This window comes from Danio rerio, chromosome 23, assembly GCF_052040795.2.
Source record: "Danio rerio strain M-AB ecotype USA chromosome 23, GRCz13ab, whole genome shotgun sequence".
Taxonomy (NCBI): Eukaryota; Metazoa; Chordata; class Actinopteri; order Cypriniformes; family Danionidae; genus Danio; species Danio rerio.
In genome coordinates, this window is record NC_141043.1 from 6,232,513 (window position 1) to 6,260,196 (window position 27,684).

Consider the following 27,684-nt stretch of genomic DNA (forward strand, 5'->3'; position numbering starts at 1 on the left):
TTTTCCTGCTGACTATGAATAATATGAGATGATTTTAAGCATGTATAAATGTGTGCAAGATGGGAACGATGATATGCTGAGGAACATTTGTGTTTCTCTTTCACCAGAGGTGACCATCCAAGAGGAAAAGGACAAGAAATAAGTGGATGTGCACAGGTAACAAACAGCTGAAATATTCAAATTAATTTTGAATTCAATATATAATTTATTTAATGATATATTAGTATTATTTATGAATACAAAATAAGGGTGATTATTATTGTTGTACACTGTAAAGTGTGTAGTCATTAGCATGCACTGTGCCTCTAATGTGTAAACACTGTCAGTCAGATATTTGACAGCGCTTTACCAACAGATAGAGAGAGGAAGAGGTTAAAACATTACCTGATGGATCGTTGGTAATATTTCCACAAGATGACTGTCGCAGTTTAGCAAAATTAATTCACGCCTCCTGAAGTGACCTGCAATACGCCATCGCCATTTGCAGTGCATTAAAACATTGTTTTCCAGCCGCAGCCTTGCTTCATTTTGGAAATTTATAGGTTGACTAAAGTGATGCATAACACCTATTTAGCATACTATGAGCAAAGATACAATCAGCCAGCACAGTCGTAGCTAGATTTTGCGTCTGCCAGTTTGTTTACTTGCATTGGTTCCATTGGCATTTCCTGCACGTGAATTCTGACCAATCGAAAAGCAGTTTAGGAAATACCTTCAATAACATCTGGCCGATGAGTGATGTGAATTTTGTCAGATGACTGCATTTTGGTTCTTTTCAACTGGTTCGAACCAAAGCAGTCAGTGTGGTGTGAAAACGAACCAAAGACGGCAGAAAATGCAACAATGTATCATTTGTTGCCCTTTGTCCGAACCAAATGAACCAAACTACAGATGTGAAAGCACCCTAAAATAAAATCTGACAAGTATCTTTTATATATATTCGGTTTAAAAATATGTGTAAGTAATATGAAATCTTCGCATATCTTTTGCAAGTTCATTATTTAAGATGTAGAACGCAGGGAACGTGGCTGCATAGAGAGACATTGAACACGCTGGTGAAGATTGTTGGTGTTTACAGCAGTGTTGACTGATAAATATGAATTTGTAGCTAAATTGTTAACGATGCCAAGCAGCATTTCCCATTGTTTGCATTTTTGTTTATGTCCTTGCTACAACAAACCATTAACGCTAGAACGTATGCATGTAACAGATCAATTTTAACAAATTAAAATACTTAGAGGTTGTGGCTCCTAATCCACAGCTTAGTCTATTATTGGCGGTGTGCTCCTGCTTTGAGGAGTTTATAGCCGAATCCAGCACTAAACTCGGAAAGATTCGGAAAGCTGTTCTTTGTCAAATGCTAGCTATATCTTTTTTTTTTTAATTCTCTGGAATAAAATTCAAATTAAATTGTAAGCACTTCTCTCTTTGTGTCGTGTACATTGGAAGCCCAAATACAGAAACGGAAAAGGCTCTGTGGAAATAGCAGTGTTTGGACAGCATTTTAGCTTTCTCTGCTTCTACATCACAGCACCTCTGGCTATGCCCCTTTGCTGCGTGGAGTGTATGTGCGTGGTAAACACACGCAAAGTGTTTATGATCTCACTAACCCAAATTTATTTTTTTGTATTCCCCAAACTTCATTCACTGTAGGCTATGCTAAGCTAACTTTGTAAAACCCAATTTACATTGAACTTTGAGCGTATTACATTCACACAGTTACATTACACATGAACTAAAGTTTAAAATATTAATTCGTACTGTGTCACCTCTTTAAGGTAACAGGTTAACTCACTTTAAGTACAGTCAACAAATCACTGTAAATACAACAAATTTACTTGTTTTTTAAAGTCAACGTATTGCTTTTGACTGTATTGTTTATGATCACACTGAAAAAAAAAAGCATTTGCCCTCAAACTAAATGCAGTTACACAGTGTAAAATAACTTGAATATCCCTGAAAAGCTGATGCCACAATTCTGCAGTACATGCACACCAAAAGCATGCATGTCAACTAGTAACCTTGTCTTTAAAGGCTCTGTAAATCCTGATGAATGCACACGATGCCTTCAGGAAGGTTTCATCATTTCACCACTCCGTGTCAAGTTTATGTACAGAAGCTACATCAGGTTTGAATTGCAGTTCAAATGTATAGCTTTAAAAAAAAAAAAAAAAGCAAAAAAAACTTCACACATTAAACCTGACCTTGTGATGTTGGTTGGGTGGGTTGCTTAGTTTGGTCTTTGGTATTTATTTAAATTTAAGCTTGACTCATTTGTGGCACACAGCTAGACCAAACATAAACGTCTAAACCCTTTTGGTTCAGTTGACTAAATGCAACCAGATGAGGGATCTCACATCATTGTAGACATCTGTTTGTACACTTTGTGCGTGTTCTATGAGTCTATGACGTGTGATGGCAACTGTTTTGCCGTTGTGAGACATCATACACAGGGGGTCTGCAAATCATCAAAACTCTCAGTGAGGAGTGTCTGTTAGTGGTTGTGTGCACTAAAAAAGAAACTGTGGCCAGGCAGAGAGCGGAAAACTCTGCCTCACTTATTTTCAGAAAGTGGCTGCACACTGCTGGACAACACCTCAAATTCACACGTCATGTTTGGTTTCCCAGCACTGAAAGAAGTGGGTTTGCTGAACAGTTAGACAGTTTTAAAACATATAAAGATAAAGGTTTGGAAAAATGTTTTTAAAATATGTGCATGCATTGTATTTTTATTTATTTATTTATTTTTTATAACCACTTCCAAATTGAACATTTCCAGCATGCCAAGTTTATAATTTCAAACGGAGAAATGTAAATATCGAAACAAGGATTTCCTGTTGGTTTTTCAGAGTAGAATGACTGCAGTGGCTGACAGTACCTGGAAACCATGCTTTATTTGACAACACAATCACACTTTAAACAGGAACTAATGACAAATAGTGCCAATTTCTTTAATCCTGTTAACTGGCATCTCTGTGGTAGATCTTTAAACTCACCAGCTCAACATACTGTATTTGTCCACAAACGTTCAAGTGTTAATAATGTGTTCAACTTCAATAATGGAGTTAGTTATACATTTGTTGCATAGCACTCAAATATGTACGTATGGCAAAATTATTAATATACACTCACCGACCACTTTATTAGGTACACCTTACAAGTACCGGATTGGACCCCCTTTTGCCTTCAGAACTGCCTTAATACCTCGTCGATTAGATTCAACAAGCTACGGAGAATATTCATCAGAAGTTTTGATCCATATTGACATGATAGCATCACAGATTTGCTGCAGATTTGTCGGCTGCACATCCATGATGCGAATTTCCTGTTTCAATCTCCAAAGATGCTCTATTGGATTGAGATCTGGTGACGGTGGAGGCCATTTGAGTGCAGTTGTAACCCCACCGGTCCTACGTCACCCAACCCGCTCCGAGCTGGTATAAAAAAACGGCGACCTTCCGCATGGGAGTCGGGTGCTCTACCAAGGAGGCTAAAGACCATGGCCTCAAGCGTCTGTCACTAGAAAACCTTTAGAGGTCAGAGGAGTGAGGTTTACCAACACAGCGCTTACTAGCTGGCCTCCGTTACACTCACCCCCCTAAACCTCACTCCCATCCGGGTCACGGCACCAATGTAACCCCACCGGTGCTGTGTAACCAACTCGCTCCGAGCTGGTCGAACCGGTGATCTTCCGCATGGGAGTCGAGTGCTCTACCAAGGAGGCTAAAGTCCATAGCCTGAAGAGGACCTTTAGAGGTCAGAGGAGTGAGGTTTACTTGCGCAGCACTTACTTCTCTGTATTCTCTGTAAACCCTAGAGATGATTGTGCATGAAAATCCCTGTAGATCAGAAGTTTTTGAAATACTTAGACCAGTCCGTCTGGCACCAACAAACATGCCACATTCAAAGTCACTTAAATCACCTTTCTTCCCCATTATGGTGCTTTTGTGTGGTGCTTTTTGGTGAAACTTGTGTTAACAAGCAGTTGGACAGGTGTACCTAATAAAGTGAGTGTGTAATCACAATTCTAGAATGAGCCATAGGAATATTTTAGTCACAAATCAGAAACAACTTAAGATACTCAAAATTGTTTTGTGTATTTGATGATGTATTTATTTTTTTGATTGGTGGCTATAAGATGTTACTGACTCATTCTAGAATTGTGAGTACATATTAATCATTTTGGCATGCATACATATTTGACACATTCAACAAATGCATTCCTGAATCTATTATTAAAGTAGAATAATGCAAAATGTTTAAATGTGATAGGGGACATTTGGTTTTGTTACTATTTTTTACTTTACTGATTGTTAAACTGTTACTTAAAGCACAAACAGAGTTCACAATAACAAAGTTGACATTTTCCAACATTTTGTGCTTTAGCTCAAGATGCTAACCTAAACCTGATTCCACAGGGTGTCTAAAAGACAATTGTATGCATTTTCATTACGCTACTGTGTTTAAAGAGTTAATTGTCACAACAATAGGGTTGATGTATAGTTATTCTATGCTTTATTCATATTTTATTTAACAACACAGTCACACTTTAAACCGTAATAGCTAATAAGAAATAGTGACTATTTCTTTAACCCTATTAAATGGCGTCTTTGTGGTAGATCTTTAAACTTACCAGCTCAACACATTTATCCACAGGCATTCAAGTGTTTGCAAAAGTGTGTGTCGGAGTGGTTGCTAAGATGTTACTATGACTCACTCTAGCATTGTGGGTACATATTAATCAGTTTAGCATAGACTACAAACAGTGCTTCCCACACATATAATTTGGTGGTATATATTTCAGATATTTGATGTTGACATTTGAATAATAGTATTTTCACAATCCTTTTGCACTTTCTTTTTGGTACCAAGAAAGCGAAACATTTGCGAACGACTGCTGGTTCAGTGTACGCAATTTTTCACTTACTCCAACAATCTTATGTGCTCTACAGAGACCCACAGAGACGTGTCTTTTTCGCCAAATTGCATCCGTCCGTTTTTTCTGAATCTCCTAAAATGTCTGGGATTCGGGCCTTACATTAGCTTTATAAAGTTGCCGTTATTCATATGTGTATTTCATTGAGAAACATAAAATGATTAATCATTTAATAAACGACTAGACTTTGCTATATACTCAGAGAGAACAAAATCACATCTAAAATGGCTGCAAAATACTTGTTAGAAATGGCTAATCAACTAATTTTGCTTATTTAAATAATCTACACTCACTTTTTATTCTTGTAATTATTATCATTTTTAGCAAGAATGTTAGATTTTTTTTCTGAGATTTATTTCTTATTTTCTGTATATTTGTTTAATGATGTTAAAATATTACATACTTTATACATATGTAAAATGCTTTGGCAATACTGTAAATATCAAGCCAATAAGGCAACTTTAGAGAGAGAGAGAGAGAGAGAGAGAGAGAGAGAGAGCAGTCTTTACCTGTCAGTGGGTGCACATGGCTCTTAATTAACACAAAAGAGAAATAGTGGATTTTTTATTTCAACAGCCTTTTTTAAAAATAACTTTAACCCATTAAAAAGTAAAGGTGCATAACATGTATGTGTCATAATAAAAATCTAGTTAAAAAACTTTTTTTTTTTTTTTTTTATGTCGCATGTAGTTGACCATTTATGTGCTGTGGGTGAATGCTCTGTTTCAGTCCGGCTACCACCACCAGTATATTTCAAACCTGTGGGAAGCACTGACATACACTGATTGACATGCAACAAATGTATAACTGAATCCATCAGTAAAGTAAAAATGTGATAGGGAACATTTAATTCTGTTACTTTTTAATTGTTAGTTGACGTTTTTACCATGTTGTGATTAAGCTCAAGATGCTAACGTCAAACCAGATACCACATGGCATGTACAAAACTTTTATTTAGATTTTTTGCCAAAAGTGGCCCAAATATGTTTTAAAAAACCTGGGCCACATTTGCCATATCTCCTCTGGGCCACATTAGGCTCGCAGCCGCAATAGCCAAAGCGTACAGTGGCAAATATCTGCCAAAAGTGGCCCACATATGTCTTAAGATACCTGGGCCACATTTGCACTTACATGTTTGAGCCACTTTAGGTTTAAAGCCAGATTACCCTTAAATGACTATGCCACTATTTTTCTAACTGTGGCCCACATTTGTCCTCTGTCATTTGGACCAAATTTACCATTTTCCTATTGTACAGGTGGGCCACTTCAGGCTCACATTCATTTTGTCTGGGACAAAGAAAAACCACCAGTCCTGCATAACTGCCTGATGTGGCCCACATTCATATGCCATCTGGGTTACTAAAGAAGTGATTTCAGGTATCATTCACAGGCATGACTCAAACAGTGTAATGCTCAATTCTTACGCTGCTAATTAATTAGCTTATTGCTGCACAGCAGTTTTTAATCTTGAGAATAGTATTAAATGTTATGCTGATTTCGAATGCCTTGTTTTTGCAGTTCTCTTGTTAAGGAGCAGCAGGACACGATGTGAAATAAAACTAAACAAAGGTGAGCAAAGCTACAGTTAGCCTGATTATCTCACAAAGCAGCTTCCTATAGATCATCTAAACACGATAATTCTCTGGTGTTATGCTGAATGCTACATAAAAACATAATAAAATACTTTTTGTTGGCTCATTTTACATTTAAAACTACATTAATATTATGCGTTATGTCTTAATTGTTGTATTACCAAACCTATTCACTGCATGTGTAGTTTAAAGCACCACTTTTTTCAGTAACCAACCTACAGAAAAATCCAGCTTAAACCAGCTTAGGCTGGTTTTAGCTGGTCGACCAGCCTGGTTTTAGAGGGGTTTTGGCCATTTCCAGGCTGGTTTCCAGCCATTTCCAGCCTGGTCTTAGCTGGTCAGGCTGGGAGTTGACCAGCTAAAACCAGCTTGACCAGCTTAGCCAGGCTGGGAGCCCAGCCAAAACCAGCTATGTCCAGCTTAAACCAGGCTGATCAAGCTGGTTTTAGCTGGATTTAGCTGGTCATTTTCCAGCCTGACCAGCTGAGACCAGGCTGGAAATGGCTGGAAACCCCTCTAAAACCAGGCTGGTCAACCAGCTAAAACCAGCCAACCAGCCTAGGCTGGTTTAAGCTGGATTTTTCAGCAGGGTATTCATTCAGCTGATTTCTGAGTCTTTGCAGGAGCACATTTAGGTTAGCTTAGCATAGCATCATTAAATCAGATTCGACCAGTAGCATCTCACTAAAAATAGTTGATAATTTTCCTGTTTAAAGCTTAATTGACTTCTGTAATTACATCACATATTAAGACTGACATATTAACACATATTAAGACTATTTTGCAGGTCAATATGACTAGGAAGTATATTGCCATGGCAAAATAATCTGGGAACTTTGTCCCATACCATGGCTGCAGCAGGTGCAAGAATATCTTTAGGTGCTGCGTAATAACATTGCGCCTGCTGCAGCCATTTTGAAGGAGATGTGAATGGTCTAATCTGATAGAATGATCTATGCTATGCTAAGCTAAGCTAAAAGTACTCATTCCAGAGCCGGAGATCAGGGATAAAACTTTTTTTTTTTTTATCCCTTAACTGTTACATCGGATACTTGTAAAATGAGCCTATTTTTGTATTTATTATTTTTAAATGTGGAGTGTTCTTTAGAAATGCATTCTGGGTAATGTGGTTTTCTGGTGTCTGACACAGTTACGTTTCTTCTTTCTCATGTAGATGTTTACAGTGGTGCTGGAGGATGAGCTGTTGTGTGCACAATAAGACAGTCTCAGCATTCTCAACAAAGACTCAACAAAACACATGAAACAAAGGATAGTTTTCTGTTTTTTCTAGAAAAGCTACAGCGCCATGTTAGTTATGGCCTAAAAATAGAATTTTTAGTTTTGTATTCCTTGCATGTATTAGTTGTCTGTTCCTGTTTCTTACTGATGAAATCTTTCACTGTCCTTGAGAATACAGTAAGCACACTGTTCTTGCAACAATACAAAATGTACAAAATTAGCATACTGTGCTTTTCATGTTTTAATTAGATATATTTTGCAGTAAACAAAAACAAAAATAGTCTTATTTTATGTGAAATTGTATGTAAAATCATATTTAAAATGTGCTTTTAAACAGGCCTTTGTGTTAAACAGATATTGTAGGCACTGGTCTGTTTGTAATAAACCAGCAAGATGGTTGAACTAATAGTCATGAAGGGTATATTTAAGTAGATGACATGTGGTCTTCACAGCCCATGTACAGGTTTTAAATAGATTTGTAAACAGCCTTTAACTGACGCCCTCACCAAATAAACCTCAGATAAAACCTGTTACTAACAACACTTATCAGCTGCTCTTGATGTTAAGGGATTTCAGATACATTCTGAAGTATTATTTACTCCCTAAATGATCTTGATCATAGCATAAATAAATATAAAACAACCAAGACATAGACTTAGCACACTTTGGCATGTGATAATTAATCTGGGGTTGCAACAGCAGAATGAACTGCCAACTCATCCAGCATATGTTTTACGCAGCGGATGCGCTTCCAGCTGCAACTCATCTCTGGGAAACATCCATACACACTCATTTACACCCATCTATGACTATGTCCATCCCTTCATGATGTCAGTTTACCCATCTCCTGATGGCTACTTCCAGCAGGAAAAAGTGCCATGTCATAACGTGCAAATCATCTCAGACCGGTTTCTTGAACATGACAATGAGTTCACTGTACTCAAATGGCCTCCACCGTCACCAGATCTCAATCCAATTGAGATTCACATCATGGAGCAGTGCAGTGCAGCCGACAAATCTGCAGCAACTGAGTGATGCTATCATGTCAACATGGATCAAAACCTCTGAGGAATATTTCCAGTACCTTGTTGAATGTATTCCACAAAGTATTAAGGCAGTTCTGAAGGCAAAAGAGTGTTCAACCCGGTACAAGTGTACCTAATAAAGTGGCCAGTGAGTATATATGAACAGAAATAGATTCCTGTTTGCCACATGTATAAATTAGATGTATCAAAAATCAGGTTATTAATAATAATCATTTTTGGGGATAAACATTAGAGAACAGCAATAATTATGACAGGAAAAAAAATCAAAGAAACATTTGTGTTACACCAGTCAAAAAAACAGTATAAAGTAGATTAGTCCCTTCTCCAACTACCCACGATCGGCACTCCACACTCACATGGACCTGGGTCTTTATTTGCGCCACGGACATCTCAACCTTAACACCTTGCACTTCCTATACCCCCTGCACTATATACAACTGAATTGTCTGGTTTTAGACCACAACAATTCATTAGTATGGTGTAGGGCAGGGCTGGCCAACCCTGTTCCTAGAGAGCCACCTTCCTGCAGATTTCAGTTGCTACCCATATCAAACACACCTGAACCAATTAATTAGGACCTGAACACCACATGATAATTACATGCAGGTGTGTTTGATATGGGTTGCAACTGAAATCTACAGAAAGGTGAATCTCCAGGAACAGGGTTGGTCATCCCTGGTGTAGGGCCTCCTTTTGCGGCCAATACAACATCAGTTGATTTTGGGAATGACAGATGCAAGTCTCGCACTGTTGCCAGAGGGATTTGGAGGCATTCTTCTTGTAGAATACTGGCCAGGAAAATATTTCCTGACGCACGAGTGATCAAAAGTTTGGCTATAGCAGCCCAGCCATGCATATTGACACTGTGGAGCTCCTGTTGAACAGTTTGGGTGGAAACAGGAGAGTTGAGGTGCACTTTTAATTCTGCAGTAAACAGAACCTGTGGTTTTATTTTGTTTGGATACAATCCAGGTTAGCACACATCCCTTTTATACAGCTTCCTTTTGCGCTCACAGTTGTTTCTGTGGTTCATCCTTCTTGGTGGTATGCGGACATTACCCTGGATATCGTGGCTCTTAAAACATTGCAAATATTGGCTGTCAGCCACAGTACCTTCCACTGCAAAAGGGGATTGCTTTCACTATCTGCAAGTGTTCCTTGCAAGTAATTCTGCCTCAACAGTTCCAGAAGGATAGGTCATCTCAACTTCTGGTTTCTTAAAAAACTTTTAAAACTCCTCTAAGGGTGCTTTCACATCTGTAGTTCGCTTCATTTGGTCTGGACCAAGGGTAATAAATGATACATTGTTGCATTTTTTGCCGTCTTTGGGTCGTTTTCACACCACACTGCTGGCTTTGGTCCGAACCAGTTGAAACAAACTAAAATGCAGTCATCTGACAAAATCCACATCTCTCATTGGCCAGATGTTGTTGAACATATTTCCTAAACTGCTTATTGATTGGTCAGAATTCACGTTCGGGAAAATGCCAGTGAACTCCCGCAGGTAAACAAAACCTTTTACTCTGGAGGGACGACTGCGCTGGCTGATTGTATCCCTGCTTTAGACAAACTATACATTACGAAAATGAAGCGCGGCCGCGGCTGGAAAACAGTGTTTAATGTATCGCTCATCACTTCAGGAGAAGAGGTGAATTAATTTAGCTAAACTGCGACATGGTCATCTTGAGTAAATATTACCAACGATCCATCAGGTAATGTTTTCCCCTCTCTCTCTCTCTCTATTAGTAAAGCGCTGTCAACAAATATTTTTCCTCCATATCCTATAATGGACAGGGCATTGGCCTACGGCAGCTGAATTAGTCCAAAATGCGCAGTACTTTTTGCGGTTGGACCTGTTTTAGTACGGATCATATTCAGACCACAAACGAACCGCTCCAGGGTTCGTTTGAAAGCATACCGAGACCACCTCTTCACGCAGGTCTCGGTACGCTTATTTGGTCCACTTTTGGTGCGCACTCGAGTACGATTGCTGCATTAACATCTGCCCAAACAAACCGTACCAAAGGGGAAGCGAACTCTAGTGCGATTCAACCGAACTAAATAAGGCAGGTGGGAAAGCACCCTTAGTTAGTTAGGTAGATAGATACTTTATTGATGCCAAAGATTATTCAGTAATCCAATAGCATAGCCTTCAAAAAATACACAAACAAACATACACACTAACTTGAGAGATAGCCGGCAGCTAACTCTCTGCAACTCTCACATGGTCGCCCACTGAAGCTAAGCAGGGCTGTGCCCGGTCAGTATTTGGATGGGAGACCACATGGGAAAGCTACGTTGCTGCCGGAAGTGGTGTTAGTGAGGCCAGCAGGGGGCACTCAACCTGCAGTCTGTGTGGGTCCTAATGCCCCAGTATAGTGATGGGGACTGGTCAGTCAGCGCCATCTTTTGGATGAAACGTTAAACCGAGGTCCCGACTCTCTGTGGTCATTAAAAATCCCAGGATGTCCTTCGAAAAAGAGTAGGGGTTTAACCCTGGCATCCTGGCCAAATCTACCCACTGGCCTCTGGCCATCATGGCCTCCTAACCATCCCCATATTCCAATTGGCTTCATTAATGTCTCCTCTCCACCAATCAGCTGGTGTGTGGTCTGGCGAAAAATGGCTGCCGTCGCGTCATCCAGGTTGATGCTGCACATTGGTGGTGGATGAGGAGATTCCCCCCAATGTGTGTAAAGTACTTTGAGTGCTCAGAAAAGCGCTATATAAATGTAAGGAATTATGTTGGCTTGAGAAAGCCAACATACTGTTATACTACTCTGTCCTTGAAAACAAACGTTTCTCCTCCTAGGCCGTTCATGCCACAAGGCCCAAATGTGGTCAAAATGTGCCTTCTACATTCAAGATTGTTGCTATATCTCCCCATGCTTATAAGACTTATTGTTTTTTTAATAAAAAATGTTAAATATTAAATTTTTATAATCCGGGCATATAGAAAAATTATACAAGCCCCAAATTTGGCCAAAAGCTGTATTTAGAAGCGTTAGATTTTGTTGATATATCTTTAAGGTTTATCAGACTTATAGTTTTCCAATAAATAATTTTTAAGCATTATTTTTCTCAAAATATGGCAAGCCATTTTTGACTTAAACTATATTTTTTACTGATATGGCAAGCCATTTTTGCATGTATCACTTTCACACTTATTAAGCATTGTATTTTCAAAAAAATACAACCATTTAAAAATAGCAATATCTCTACATCAGAAAATTGTAGGGACCTGGGCATTGGCTTGTTTAACTCATGCTAGCAAATGGGACTTTCTGTGTACTATGCATGGTAACAATGATAATGGAAGCCAGGTGCTAATAACGATTAGCTACATGCTATGAATGATTATCTAAATGCAATAACATATGCTAGAAATGCCTACTAAGTATTAGCATTTGATCAAACATGTACACGAGCATTGCCATTTAGCAACTGCTTAGCAACCACCTAACAATGCCATAATTGTTTTAGCAACTGCCTAGCAACCACTTAGCAACCAACGCCGTGCTTTCTGCCAACTGCCATTCCCAGTCCTAGCGCAGTCACGTTGCCTTTCTCAAGCCAAATTCAAAGTTTATCAATGAACTTTAGGTTCTAGTTATTATTATTATTCTTAGGCCTGGATTGATGGTAGAAGGACATCTGCCAGTACAACATTTGCCAGAGTAATTAGCAGTATACTCTGCTGTGGCGAAGTAAGTCAAAATGATTGAGTGTTCTCAGACCTTTACTGTACAAAACCAATGTTAACATTTTACTCAAACCCATACCTAATAAACCCCATTAATCCACGAAAACAGAATTATCAAGTTGTTTCCTATTAAATGTCACGGGGCTATCTTGCTCACACTTGCTTCATCTTCACATCTAAAACGAATGTTGTGTTTTTAAAATACCAAGCATTTTTGCAGCTATTACTGACATCACTTTGTTTTGCAGCCCTACCTTTTAGCATAATTGTTAAAGGCTCGGCTCACAGGATGTTGGTTCACCACATGTCAGATCAGAAGACTGGTCTAAAAATGACTTCCCACTTTTAACAGTTTGAATATAACAACTTCTGTGAGATATAATCAAGTTCTGGTTTATTTTCAAGCTGACATTATTTAGAATGTCACCCACTTTACTGAAAATGAAACAAAAACAGTTAAAAGGAAAGATAATTATACTTGAATGGGTTTAGAGTTTAGTTAGTTATTCTGACCATGTTTTTGGATTATCTGCATGTTCTTGTCCCTCTGTTTTGACCTTGCTTGGGGTTCTGGTGATGATACGGACAGCTGAGTTCTGGACTAACTTAAGCTTACAGAGGCATTTATGAGTAAGACCAAAGAGAAGGGTGTTGCAGGAACCTAAACGAGATGTGACAAGGCTATGGACTAGAACAGCAGTGGTATATGGGGTAAGAGAAAGGTGGAGTCGGTTAATGTTGCGAAGGTGGAAGTAAGCAGACCAGGCGATGTCATTGATGTGAGAATCAAAAGATAGGGTGCTATCAAGGATGACACCCAGACTAATAACCTGTTTAAAGGGATAAATGGAACAGTCATCAATAGAAAGAGAAAAGCTGTCAGTTTTAGAGAGTGTTGATTTGGTAGCAACAAGCAAAACCTCAGTTTTTGCAGTATTTAATTTGAGAAAGTCAATATTTGATTTCCGCTAAGCAGACTGATAGGGATGAAGGTGAAAAATAAGAAGAGGGTTTGGCAGAGAGATGGGTGTCATCCGCATAGCAATGAAATGCTATGTTTTATTTATGGAGATTATTACCAAGTGGAAGGAGTTAGATGATACTGTAAAAGGCAGGGGCCCTAGGACTGAGCCCTGGGGTATACCTGAAGAAACTGTAAAATGCTGAGAAGTGAATTATTTGAGTTGAATAAGCTGTGGCCTGAGAGATAAGATTTGAACCAGTCAAGTGGGATATTGGTGATGCCAAGAGAAGATAGTCTATTGATTAGGTGCTGTGACAAATAGTGTCAAAGGCCGCACTTAGGTCGAGGAGAATGAGAATAGATATTAGCCCAGAATCAGCTGCCGTAGGAAGGTCATTAGTGATTTTAATAAGGGCAGTTTACGTGCTGTGAAGTGGGCAGAAACCAGACTGGAACTGTTCATACAGGTTGTTCTGAGATATGTGGGTTTGGAGTTCTGTTGCTACAATTCTTTTGAGGATTTTGGAAATATATGTTAAATTAGAAATAGGTCGTAAATTATTACATTTAGTTGGGTCTGAACCAGGTTTTTTGAGTATTGAGCTGCAGTTTTGAAGGTCCTTGATACCTAAAAATCCATGTAGTTTATTTGTTGTCTTTATTTTAGATTAGGTCACAAAACTAGATGAAGTTGAGTTAGTAAAGCATTTCTTAATATACATACTGTAGTAACCATTACCATATGCCTGAATAATAAGACATATTAATGTTGATTTCAATCGTTTATTAATCATTTACTAACTTATTCTGAATGATCCTAAAACCCCTCAACTCCTCTTAAATACAAATTGTTTGTAAATAATGCGATTCTTTATTTAGTAATGAAAAACTAATCATTAACTAACTATGAAAGTACAATTATGAAGCACATTTTAAATATGTTTGTAAGTCAAGAATAGAGAATGTGTAACTGCAGTTATAAACTGCTTACTAACGCTTATTAATGTTGAGATAATGCTTAACAGATAATGAATTCACTATTTGCTAATGCTTATTAAATGATTTACAGTGTGTAGTTATTATAAAGTGTTACCGAGATATTGTATCTCAATGGGAATTTCCTGTTTGGATAAATAAATAAATAAATAAATAAATAAATAAATAAATAAATAAATAAATAAATAAATAAATAAATAAATAAAGAATGGAGCCTCAAAAGTACATTTTGCATTTAGGACATTTGAATCCAAAACTATCAATAAAACAAAGAAAAGGGAAGTTCAGATAACACAATGCCTTCATCAACATTTTTGCTACAATGTTGCACATAACCACACCCTCACAGCTTCAAACAGAAATCAAAACAGTACATAGAACAACACAGTCAGTAATATAATAGTATACTTTACTGTTGCTTTTTGTTTGCATTAAACACGCAGATCTACAAAATAAACTAAAAAACATTTTTGTGTTATAAAATTGCAAGCATGCTGTCTCTCTCACACACATAATTCATGAATAAAACACACAGGGTTCACTTAACATCCTTTACTTGCAAATTAGTGATTCCGAAAGATCAGTCAACCTGATCATTTAGTCAGCTTTGTATTCGAAATGGAAGACACGACGTCAGTATTTCCTGTCAGGTTAACATTAAAAGTGGTTTCAACAGGAAGCTTTACTTGTTGCAGAGAACACACGCAACAGCTTTGTTCAGTGAAGCGTGAGCTTTGACTGCAGCCACAAATGGAACATTTTATAATCGTCCTTTTGACAGGTAGGAGGATATCTGATATGGATTAATGATTATAAATACAAAGAAAATACATACAAATCGTTGGTGTCTACAATGTTACTATATCTTTGTTTTACATTTTAGCAACAGTCTATACGCAAGTGACTGCTCAAAATACAAGTAAGTTATTGTTATACTAAAGGTGGCTTCTGGTTGCTTCTGTGAACTTCTAGTGTCTATTTTGTCAATGAATAACGTGTTTAATTTAGTTGTGTATCCAGCTCAATGGTAACGCTTCACATTACGATGTCACTGATACACATTACTGCATAATGCTACTAATGCACAGATAATCCTGAATCCTGAATTGATGGAAAACTAAAACATTTGTTAATGAAAATGTTATATGAATAATCAATTAAGCAACCAATAATGTAGTATTTCCTAATAATGTATAGTGATGTGTTAATTACAATGGGTCGAATCCATGCAAGCAATTTCAGCTTTCACTTGTCTGCTTTAAGTAATCATTAGCTAATGCTTTGTATTTATTTTTATATCATGACTAACTAGTTCAAAATCCAGGTAACACTTTACAATAAGGTTCATTAGGTAATGCATTTACTAACATGAACTAATCATGAACAACACATGTACAGCATTTATTAATCATAATTGAACATTTACTAATGCATTATTAACATCCAAGTCCATGCTTGGTAACATTAGTTAATGCAGTCAACATGAACTCACAATGAACTACTGTATTTTCATTAACTAACATGAACAAATACAGTAGTAAATGTATTGTTCATTGTTTGTTCATCTTAGTAAATGCATTAATTAACATTAACTAATGAACCTTATTGTAAAGTGTGACCAAAATCCATAAGCACAATGGCACACTACTAAACAATGAATTGATTAATTAATCTATGAATCATGTAAAATGCTCATTTGATGCACTATTTATTCAGTTTTTCACACTGTCACACATTCATGTTTGACTATCTGTGCATTTTTTAAGTACAATATTAGTGCACTCGTAATGTAAAGAGTCACCAGCCCATCTAACCTAAAGATTGTTCATTTCCTAGACCCTCCACTTTCGATTTCCAAGCCCAGCATAAGTCGTGATCCTTCCCACACAGTGCTGTACAGCTCAGAGACGGTCACTCTGCACTGTCAGGTTTCTAATGGACCACCGGCTTTACAGTATGACTGGTACAAGGACTCGACTGATCTTAATCATCATGAGGGCAGCTTCAGTGCAGAAACGAGTGGAATCTATGAATGCAAGGCGAAAAAGGAATCTTCGGAGTCTGATAAAAGTGATACTTACACATTAGATCTGCAAGGTAAATGAAAATCATATATCATTTTGGTATTATTTTACAATAATAAATAATGCATGCGTGATTTCACTGTAGGCCAATATACCAGACATGTGTGCCAGGTTGTCTTAAGGATATCTTACTACATTTGAAAGATTGTAGCTCCAAAATATTTGTAACTTGTAAATTTTACAACCCGGGCTCATTGTGGAAACGTAGTCCCGCGGACGTTTCTGAAGACCGCGGAACACGTCCCGGAGGGTACGTACGGCTGCAGTTTTTGTTTTTGCGAATCCGCGAGAGCCCGCTGTTGTGCGCTTTTTCGCACCTTAGACGCCTCTCGCGAGTTCGGTTCGCGCCCACGCTGTTCTCGCGTGAACCCACCGGAGGCCGCTGTCCGACTGACTGGATGATTGACTGCGCAATCGGCCGACCCGCCCTCCTCCTTCCCCGAACCCAACCAATTTTACCGATCGACCCGCCCGCCCGCTTCCCTAAACCCGAGCAACAGTTTACAAAAGATGTCCAAAAAAATAAAAGCCCCGATTTTTTTTTTCTACCGTGTTTTTGGATTTCACCACGTTATCACCCTGTCACAAAACTTGTTCACTTAATTTTTGGGATTCGGTTTTTGTCTTACCTGATTGCTGGAACCGATCTTCCCCGGACTCGAAACCGGTCGCCGTGGTTGACTCCTCTCCGCATCTTGAGCCTGCCGACGTACACGGTGAGCTGAGTGAACAAACGGGTTGCAGCGGGGAAGCACTCCACAAGGAGGTAAGGCCAGCACGAAAGCGAACATCGTCACACCGCCCCGCAGCGTTTACTTGAAAAAAATAAACACGGCCGTACATACCCCCCAGGACGTATTCCACTGTCTCCAGAAACGTCCGCGGGACTACGTTTTCAGAATGAGCTTGGGTTGAAATTTCACGCTTTTAAGAGATGTTACTGTTTTTAGAGGTGAATGTAAACATCTGTGTCCGTTGCAAAGGCTTGCTTACAATATTTGCATAGGCTACTGGCCTTGGTGGCTACCTGCTATTAAACGCATCTTCGGTAATCTGATTGTAAGTGGTCATCCTAGATTCATTACTGTTTCCACCTGGTATTTTGAGAGGGGTCTGGATGCAGACCTGGTGCAGTGCAATCTGAGCTGCAGCCAATGCTTTTTAATGCTCTCACCTAACCCCACCCCTAAACCTACCCGTCACAATGACGTCACTCACTCTATTGAGTGCATTGTGTCTGAGATTGCATCGCTGAGTGATGCAATCCCAGCTTGCATCATAAAGGCTGCATCCAGATACTATTGGGTATTTTTATGTTCAGCTTTGTCTTTTGTGACCAATCGTCTTCAGATTTTACAACGTTTTCACAGCATGTAGCTGGTCTTTTTGACCACACAAGAACTTACAATATGAAAGTAATTCCTCAGGAAGTGATTAATAGTAGTTTTGTTGACCCTGTATACAACTTTCTTTAGTTATAATAATAATAACAACAACAGTAATTCCTTACATTTATATAGCGCTTTTGTGTACTCTCAAAGCACTTTTTCTTTTTTTTTTGGGTGTGTGTGTGTGGGGGGGGGGGGGGGGTTCCTCATCGACCACCAGTGTGCAGCATCCACCTGGATGACGCGACGGCAGCTATATTGCGCCAGCCTGCCAACCACACACCAGCTAATTAGTGCAGAGGAGACGGAGTGATGAAGCCAATTAAGATATATGGATGGTTAGGCAGCCAGTGGCCACATTTGGCCAGGGTGAGGGGGGTTAAACCCCTACTCTTTTTTTAAAGGACATCCTGGGATTTATAATGATCACTGAGAGTCAGGACATTTGTCATCCAAATGACAAATTAAGACAGCGCTGACTGAGCAGTATAGAGTCCCCATCAATATACTGGGGTGTTAGGACCCACACAAACTGCAGGTTGAGAGGCCCCTGCTAGTCTCTCTAACACCACAGTGTTAGTGTCATTCACTTTTAATTAGATTGAATTAGATTGGGGCGTCACAATGGCACAGTGAGTAGCACAATCGCCTTAGGTCACTGATCCAAGCCCCAGCTGGGTCAGTTGGCATTTCTGTGTGGGGTTTGCATGTTCTCCCCGTGTTCACGTGGGTTTCCTCTGGGTGCTCTGGGTTTTCCCCACAGTCCAAAGACATGCGCTTTAGGTAATATGAATAAGCTAATATAATAATAACCAACACAATGTGTTTGAAATTAAATGAACAAGATGTGCTTTAACCACAGACTGTGAGTTTTAATTTGAGGGTATTTACATCCAAATCAGGTGAACGCTGTAGGAATTACAACAGTTTTCATATATGCCTCCCACTTGTTAAGGGTCCAAAATTAATTGGAGAATTGACTTTTAAAGCTGTGGTCACACTGGGCTTTTCCTCCAGTATACTTCCATTCATACACACGCGAATACGTCAGACCGGAAACGCAAGGTCATGCTTAAAGTTTCCAGGTTGCTGCAGTGCAAAGTTCAAGCTTGGTGAACTCTGACCAGCGAAATCACAATCACGCAAGCTCAAACTGTAGTGTGTCCGCAGCTTAATCTGTAGTGACGACAATGAGCCAGCACTGGCAGTTTAAAAATGAGTTTCAGTCAGCCAAAGTGGCTAGTGTCTAACCTGTCACAACCGAAATCTACCTGCATTTGGCGGGTTGGCGGATGTTAAAGTAGAGCCCTGACTGTGAGGATTTGTAAGACATTTGCTGTCTAATCGAGGAACATCTTTCCTATTTTGCTGGTGTTTCTTGTAAGTACATGTGTTTTTTTTCACATGTGTTCATTTTAATTGCAGTGTGTTAAGCTTTATCAGCCACCTTTCTAATTACCTCAAAAGACAAATGTGTGACATATGTTAGTCTAAGGCTTATTTAAAAATTGCCAGCTTATTTCAAAGTTCTGAACTATACGTTTTTATTGCAGAGTAACTTCTTGTGTATGTACATTTCAAGACCATTTTGCTTTTCCATGTCCATGACTCTGTGTGGCTGTGTTGGATATTGTTTTTAAAATGTTTCTGTTTACCATATGTAGCCATCCCAACACCAACGCTGTCTAAACCAACATACACAGAAGTCTACACATCTGAAACGGTCAGTCTGAAGTGTGAGATTCAAGGCCGCACAGAGTCCTGGACTTATCAATGGTTAAAGAGTGGAGAGAAGCTACAAGAAACTACATCCCAATTAGTTATCCAGTCAGCAAAAACTGATCATTCTGGAGATTATAAATGCAAAGGAATTCTTCAAGGGAGAGTAGAGACTTCAGACAGTAATTCTGTTAAAGTTAACATTCACGGTAAGCATTCTACCTTATTAAAATCCTTAATTTTGTGTTATTAATTATTCAGATGTGACTAAAAACAACTATTTATTTATAAATATTTTAATTTTAATTATCTGTTTACCATATGTAGCCATCCCAACACCAACGCTGTCTAAACCAACAAACAAAGAAGTCTACACAACTGAAAAGGTCAGTCTGAAGTGTGAGATTCAAGGCCGCACAGAGTCCTGGACTTATCAATGGTTTAAAGGTGGAGAGAAGCTACAAGAAACTACATCCAAATTAGATATCCAGTCAGCAAAAACTGATCATTCTGGAGATTATAAATGCAAAGGAAATCTTCAAGGGAGAGTAGAAACTTCAGACAGTAATTCTGTTAGAGTTAACATTCACAGTAAGCATTCTACATTATATTAATCCTTAAATTGTGTTAACTATTAATTATTCAGATGTGACTAAAAACAACTATTCATTTATAAATATTCTAATTTTAATTATCTGTTTACCATATGTAGCCATCCCAACACCAATGCTGTCTAAACCAACATACACAGAACTCTACACAACTGAAAAGGTCAGACTGAAGTGTGAGATTCAAGGCAGCACAGAGCACTGGAATTATCAATGGTTTAAAGGTGGAGAGAAGCTACAAGAAACTACATCCCAATTAGATATCCAGTCGGCAAAAACTGATCATTCTGGAGATTATAAATGCAAAGGAAATCTTCAAGGGAGAGTAGAAACTTCAGACAGTAATTCTGTTAGAGTTAACATTAATGGTAAGCATTCTACCTTATTTAAATCTTAATTTTGTGTTGATAATTATTCAGATTTGATTAAAAACAATTATTAACTCATAAATATTCTAATTTTATTATTTCTTAACCATATGTAGCCATCCCAACACCAACGCTGTCTAAACCAACAAACACAGAAGTCTACACATCTGAAAAGGTCAGTCTGAAGTGTCAAATTCCAGGCCGCACAGAGTCCTGGACTTATCAATGGTTTAAAGGTGAAGAGAAGCTACAAGAAGCTAAATCACAATTAGATATCCGATCTGCAACAAAAGATGATTCTGGAGTTTATAAATGCAAAGGAATTCTTCAGGGGAGAGTAGAAACTCCAGAGAGTGATTCTGTTACAATCAACATTCATGGTAAGCTATAGCGCTCTACCTTTTATTTTAACCCTGTTAATTGTGTTGAGCTTAAAACAAAATGATACAGATGTGATGAAATGAAAATTCTAAAAATATAACCATGCTTAACGTATAAATTCTACAAATGTAGTGTCTGGGAATTACTTCTTTGTATGTACTGATTTAATTTGCAACCATCAAACAAGGATACACCCAGTTCCTTAACAGTGTTAAACGACTGATTAGATGAAAGATTGTAATAAACATGTATGTCTTTGGAAAAGAAAATGAATCTTTCAGTTCAAGGAATATTTAAAAGTTGTCAGCTTATTTACAACTGTGTCATGGACTTTGTAAAGAAAGGGTAGAAACTCCACTCAGTGATACTTAAAATTGACAGTCTTAGTAAGCTTAAGCACTCTGTAGCACACTGGTGCCAGCAATTGGCATATGAATTTATATTGCTTCAAATGTTCTTGATCAGAAAAACAAGAATTTCAACATGATTGGGTGGGATTTGCCACCATATTTTATTTATGGCACCTGTGTAACTTACTCAGTTGAAAGTCTTTACTGAATATAGTGCATCCAGAAAGTATTCACAGCGCTTTACTTTTTCCAATTTTTTTGTTACAGCCTTATTCCAAAATTGATTAAATTCATTTATTCATTCATTCATTTTCTTTTTCGGCTTAGTCCCTTTATTAATCTGGGGTTACCACAGCAGAATGAACCACCAACTTATCCAGCATATGCTGTAAGCTGCGGATGCCCTTCCAGCTGCAACCCATCTCTGGAAAAATAAATTAATTTATTTCTTCAAAATTCTATACACATATACCCCATAATGACAATGTTAAAACAACATTTGTTTGAAATTGTTGCAAATTTATTAAAAATAAAAAAATCTGAAAAATCACATGTACATAAGTATTCACAGCTCAGATCCATTCTGTTTCCTCTGATCATTCTTGAGATGTTTCAGCAGCAGTAAATTCAGTTGATTGGACATGATTTGAAAAGGCAAACACCTGTCTATAAGTTCCCAGAGTTGACAGTGCATGTCAAAGCTCAAACCAAGCATGAAGACAAAGGGATTGTCTGTAGATCTGCGAGACGGGATTGTCTCAAGGCACAAGGCTGGGGAAGGTTACAGAAAAAATTCTGCTGCTCTGAAAGTTCCAATGAGCACAGTGGCCTCCATCATCCGTAAGTGGAAGATGTTTATAACCACCAGGACTCTTGCTAGTGCTGGTCGGCCATCTAAGCTGAGTGATCAGGGGAGAATGGCCTTAGTCAGGGGGGGGGTGATCAATAACCCAATGGCCAGACTGTCTGAGCTCCAGCATTCTTCTGTGGAGAGAGGAGAACCCTACAGAAGGGCAACCATCTGTGCAGCCAAAAGATACAACCATAAGACTCTCAGACCATAAGATATAAAATTCTCTGGTCTGATGAGCCTAAAATTGAACTCTTTGGAGTGAATGCCAGGCATTACATTTAGAGAAAACCAGGCACCAGGGATGTCTTTCAGCAGCAGGAACTGGAAGACTAGTCAGGATAGAGCGAAATATGAATGCGGCAATGTACAGAGACATCCTGAATGAAAACTTTCTTCAGAGTGCTCTTGATCTCAGACTGGGGCGACGGTTCATTTTCCAGCAGCACAATGATCCAAAGCTCACCACCAAAGGTGCATCAACAAAGTATTAAGCAAAGGCTGTGAATACTTATGTAGATTAGATGATTCAACTTTATTGTCATTACACATGTACAAGTACAATGCAACAAAATGCAGTTTAGGTCTAACCAGCAGTGCAATAGCAGCAAGTGCAGGATACAGGAATAAGTTATAAAGTGCAGTTATAGAAAACTATGGTGATATTTACAGATGGGATGGATGTACTATGAACATTATATACAGGTTGGATAAGCTATGAACAGATTTACAATATATGAATATATGTGCAGGTTGCTATTAATAATCAGTAGTGTGCAGATAGATAAACATGATTACAAGTGTATATGTTACAATATATGAATATATGTACAGGGATAGATGAACATGATTACCAGTGTATATGTAACAATATATGAATATATGTGCAGGTTGCTATTAATATTAATATTAATAGCAATGTAATGTACATGTGATTTTTCAGTTTTTTATTATTATTATTTTTTTATGTGACAGTTTAAAATATCCCATTGTCCTTTAGGGGCATTGTGTGTAGAATTTTGAGGACATAAATGAATTTACTTCATTTTGTATTAAGGCTGTAACAAAAAAAAAAAATGTGGAAAAGTAAAGCGCTGTGAATACTTGATGCACTGTAAACTGCCAATGATTTGAATAAATGCTTAAAGTTACCTTTGGGCTTGCTTCAGCGCAACATCTGTGTTAGAAACAAATACAAGACACACATACACATGTTAGCAGTGTAATTTCTATGAATAACAGCTGGTGGCCCACTTGCAATACCATTACAGCCCACTAGGTGATCCACATCCCACATGTTGAGAACCATTAATCTAGACCAGGGGTGCCCAAACTCATTCCTGGAGGGCTGGTGTCCTGCAAAGTTTTAGCTCCAATTACAATTAGACACACTTGTAATAGCTAATCAGTCTCTAATGAGCACTGCCTCGCATGGTTCAGGATTGGTAGAGTTACGCATCGATGAATTGGCTCTTCAGTGTTTGAACTCTCAGTAATGATTAAATCACACTGAACTGAGCTAAACTGAACTGAACTGAACTTAAACACTAAAACCTGAACCACACTGTTGCAGCTACTATGACCATTTATGTGAAGCTGCTTTGACACAATCTACATTGTAAAAGCGCTATACAAATAAAGCTGAATTGAATTGAATTGAATAATAGAAACTTCATTAGTTGTGTAGAGTCAAGTTTAAGCTAAATTCTGCAGAATCCCAGCCCTCAAGGACCGAGTTTGCGCACCCTTAACCTAAGACATCAAGTCAGATAATGTCCAGTTCTGTAATATTGTTCCTCTGTTTATCTGTGCAGAACCACCTCAACCGAAATTGTCAATTGAGTCTGAATGGAAATCCTTTTACCAAACTGAAAAAGTGACTCTGAAGTGTTCAGTTGATGGAGATTCAAATGAATGGAGCTATGAATGGCTCAAAGATGCAACGCAGCTTCCTAAAGATAAAGACGATGTTTCTTTATCTGGTAAAACACTCACAATAAGCTCAGCAAAAGCGATTCATTCAGGATTCTACACCTGCAAAGGAATACATCAGACGAGAAAACCAGTGACTACGATAGAAAGTGAAAAACTGCAGCTTCAAGTTGCAGGCAAGTAAAGCTGATCAATCAATAATAAATTTAAAAAAACTGTACTTGCAAGCACTGTCATTTGGTCACTGACAAAGATATTGCATTGTCTTTCACGGGTCTATAGTGCTTCTTGTTGGTTTCCCATCTGCTCCAGCTTACAGTACCAGATATCATTAGCCACAATAATTCACTTTATTTCCTTTATCTCTAATTCTGCCACTGTAAATCTTAGGTGTGACACCAAAACCAAACATCAGAAAAAATCAATGGTTTAAGCCCTTCTACACCGGAGAAGAAATCCAGCTTGACTGTAGTATGGATGGTACTGGTTGGAAGTACAGCTGGCATAATGTCAAAGAATCAAAGCAAATGAACACAAATTCAGCCTTGACTATCGGCTCAGCATCAGTCTCTGACACCAGTGGATATCTCTGCAAAGCAAAGAGAGGAGACTTCTCAGTTAACAGTGAGACGTTAGATGTGGAAGTTCTACGTGAGTACTGTATTTTCACTGTTCATTTACTAAGTATGAAATGCCTCAGACAAGTTCCTTTAAAACTATCACTTGATGTAAGTTGCTTTGGAACAATCTGAATCTGTGTTATTGTAAATGACAGACTTAAGAGTGATAGATACCTTTTTATATTAATAATGAACAATAATCTATTAAGCTATGCATAACAACATGTAATTACATGACCGAATTAGGTTTATTCAGTAGCTCCTTGTTGTTCAGTTGCATGCACAGTGTTCTATGACTGAAATACATTTTTACTTGTAAATATTTTAGAAGTTATTTTTGTGTCAAGCAGTCATACCAATAAATGTTAACGAATCATCCTTTTTAGCTGGTTCTTTATTTTCCTGAACTGTCCAAAATGTCTCTGAATTTAGATTTATGCATCGTCTGAAAGCAGAATAAATATGCTTTCCATTGATGTACTGTATGGATTGTTTGGATAGGACAATATTTGAGATTTAGATGAGACAAAAATCTGAAAATCTTGAATCTGGCTTAAAAAAGCTCTAAATATGAGCATGTAATAATCAGGAATACAGTTGAAGTCAGAATTTTTAGCCCTTCTGTTAAATTTGAATTCTTTTACATTTTCTCCCAATTTCTGTTTAATGGAGACGTTTTTTTTTTTTTTTTGTCATTTCGTTCCATTTTTCCTGCAAACAAGTCCTAAGTGGGCAAACGTACCAGGTCTTTGTTGTCACATTTTGTTGCCTCAAAATGAGCCACAGATTCTCTATTGGAGACAGGTCGGGACTGCAGACAGGCCAGTAAAGTACCTGTATCCTCTTTCTCTGCAGCCAGAACTGTGTAATCTGTGCAGAATGTGGTTTTGCATTGTCTTGCTGAAATATGCATGGGCTTCCCTGGAAAAAATATTGTGCTCCAAAATCTCTATGTACTTTTCAACATTAATGGTGCCATCACAGAAGTGCAATTTCCCTTTGCCAAGGGCACTGACACAACCCCATACCATGACAGACTCTGGCTTTTGTACTTGTTGCTGGTAACAGTCTGGATGATCTTTTTCTTTTTTGGTCTGGAGCACATGGCATCCATTTTTCCCCACAAAATACTTGAAATACTGATTCATCTGACCACAGTACATGTTTTCACTGTTTGATGGTCAATCCCAGATGCCTCCAAGCCCAGCAAAGTCGACATCTTCTCTAGACACTGTTAACATAGGGCATCCTTATGGCACAGTACTGTTTTAACTGGCATTTGTGGATGTAATTGCCTATTGAGCTACATGATAAAGGTTTGCCAAAGTAGTGTTGAGCCCATAGAGTGATCAGGGGTGTCCAAACTCTGTCCTGGAGGGCCGGTGTCCTGCAGATCTTAGCTCCAACTTGCTTCAACACACCCGCAAGAGTGTTTCTAGACTGCCTAGTAAGAGCTTGATTAGCTAGGCCAGCTGTGTCTGATTGGGGTTGGAAGTAAACTATAGGACACTGACTTTCCAGGACCGAGTCTGGGCATCCCTGTTTTAGATGAATGAGGATTCTTGATGCAGTGCCGCCTAATGGATCAGATGTCATGGTTGTTTAGCTTAGGCTTGCATCCTTGTTCTTTACTCACTGAAATTTCTCTAGATTTCTTGAAACTTTTAATGATGTTATGCACTGTTGAAGGTGAAATATCCAAAGTTCTTCCTATCTTTCTTTGAGGAACATTACAATAATTGTCTTATGCATTTGTTGGCAAACTGGCGATCCTTGGCCCAGCTTTACTCCTAAAGGACTAGAGCTTTATTGGATGCAGCTTTTGTACCAAAGCATAATTACACCTGTTGTTTACACTAATAATTATCATCTGTTGACATCACCTGTTTTAAATCACTAAATTATTTAACTAATTCACCTGACTACTATCCCTAAATTGCTTCAGTCCCTACTTTTTTTTTGGAATGTGTTGCAGGTCTGAATGACAGAAAAGGATGTGTATTTGTAAATTAAATTAAGGTTGTAATTTAATAATGTCCTAATTTGAGACTGATGGAAAGCAGAATATTATAGGATGCCTTTTTGCACAGATATGTGTGTTTTATAGTGGACCTGAGAGTAAAAATCATTCAAAGTGTTTTGTGTTGTCAACTTTACAGTGTAGCCTCTGACAGGCATTTTCAGTTTAGAATTGTATTGCTGCGTATTATCCAGCAGAACTATTTTTAATCAATATCTAAACATCACTAAAAACAAAACCACCATTAGGGTAATATGTCAAGTTGGAAAGCCATCAGATTTTCACATCACTCCTAAACAACGTCATTACTCCAGTATTTAATACATCTTTTGGTTAACATAACCACTTGTTTAGTAACGCCTTCATTGCGCTCATATTTATTGCTGCTGTAGCTGATGATTACATCTGAAGAGCTGATTTTTTAACATTAGAATGTATTTAATAGAACTATTAATTTGCAGTGGCACAGTAGGTAGTGCTGTCACCTCACAGCAAGATGGTGACTGGTTCAAGCCTTGGCTGGGTCATTTGGTGTTTCTCCGCATTTGGTTTCCCCCACAGCCCAAACCCATGTGGTACAGGTGAATTGGGTAGGCTAAATTGTCTTTAGTGTATGGATGTTTCCCAGAGATGGGATTCAGCTGGTAGGGCATCCACTGCGTTGGCGGTTTATTCTGCTGTGGCGACCCCTGATTAATAAGCCGAAAAGAAATTGAATGAATGATTGAACTATTAAATGTTGGTTTTGCAATACACATTAAAAAATAACAGTAAAATATGATAATAATAATAATAATAATAATAATAATAATAATAATAATAATAGTAAATGTCATCTGTGAATGTCTTTGATGACATTCTGCAAATGCTTCTGAGTTCAGTTTTCAC

The 27,684-nt window shown here is 38.2% G+C and overlaps 2 protein-coding genes across 11 annotated transcripts in view; both read left to right on the forward strand.

Annotated features, from left to right (window-relative positions):
* Positions 1-8,297, forward strand: part of mybpha (myosin binding protein Ha) — a 46,697-nt gene extending 38,400 nt beyond the window's left edge. For 7 of the 9 annotated variants that reach the window (XM_087305385.1, XM_087305386.1, XM_087305387.1 and 4 more), the window contains 3 exons: positions 108-156; positions 6,455-6,505; positions 7,703-8,169. In XM_087305385.1, the coding sequence (XP_087161511.1) occupies positions 108-142 (35 nt within the window). In that variant the 3' untranslated portion in view covers positions 143-156; positions 6,455-6,505; positions 7,703-8,169. 9 annotated transcript variants of the gene reach the window in all.
* Positions 8,298-15,113: 6,816 nt separating this feature from the next.
* zmp:0000001139 overlaps positions 15,114-27,684 on the forward strand; it is a 28,963-nt gene continuing 16,392 nt past the window's right edge. For both annotated transcript variants that reach the window (XR_015523126.1, XM_087306518.1), the window contains exons 1-9: positions 15,114-15,257; positions 15,360-15,395; positions 16,313-16,573; positions 19,613-19,876; positions 19,995-20,258; positions 20,380-20,643; positions 20,760-21,023; positions 24,039-24,332; positions 24,547-24,807. Coding sequence is in view for 1 of the 2 variants with exons in the window: in XM_087306518.1 (XP_087162644.1) it covers positions 15,227-15,257; positions 15,360-15,395; positions 16,313-16,573; positions 19,613-19,876; positions 19,995-20,258; positions 20,380-20,643; positions 20,760-21,023; positions 24,039-24,332; positions 24,547-24,807 (1,939 nt within the window). In the remaining variant the exon portion in view is untranslated. The remainder of the gene's footprint in view (positions 15,258-15,359; positions 15,396-16,312; positions 16,574-19,612; positions 19,877-19,994; positions 20,259-20,379; positions 20,644-20,759; positions 21,024-24,038; positions 24,333-24,546; positions 24,808-27,684) is intronic.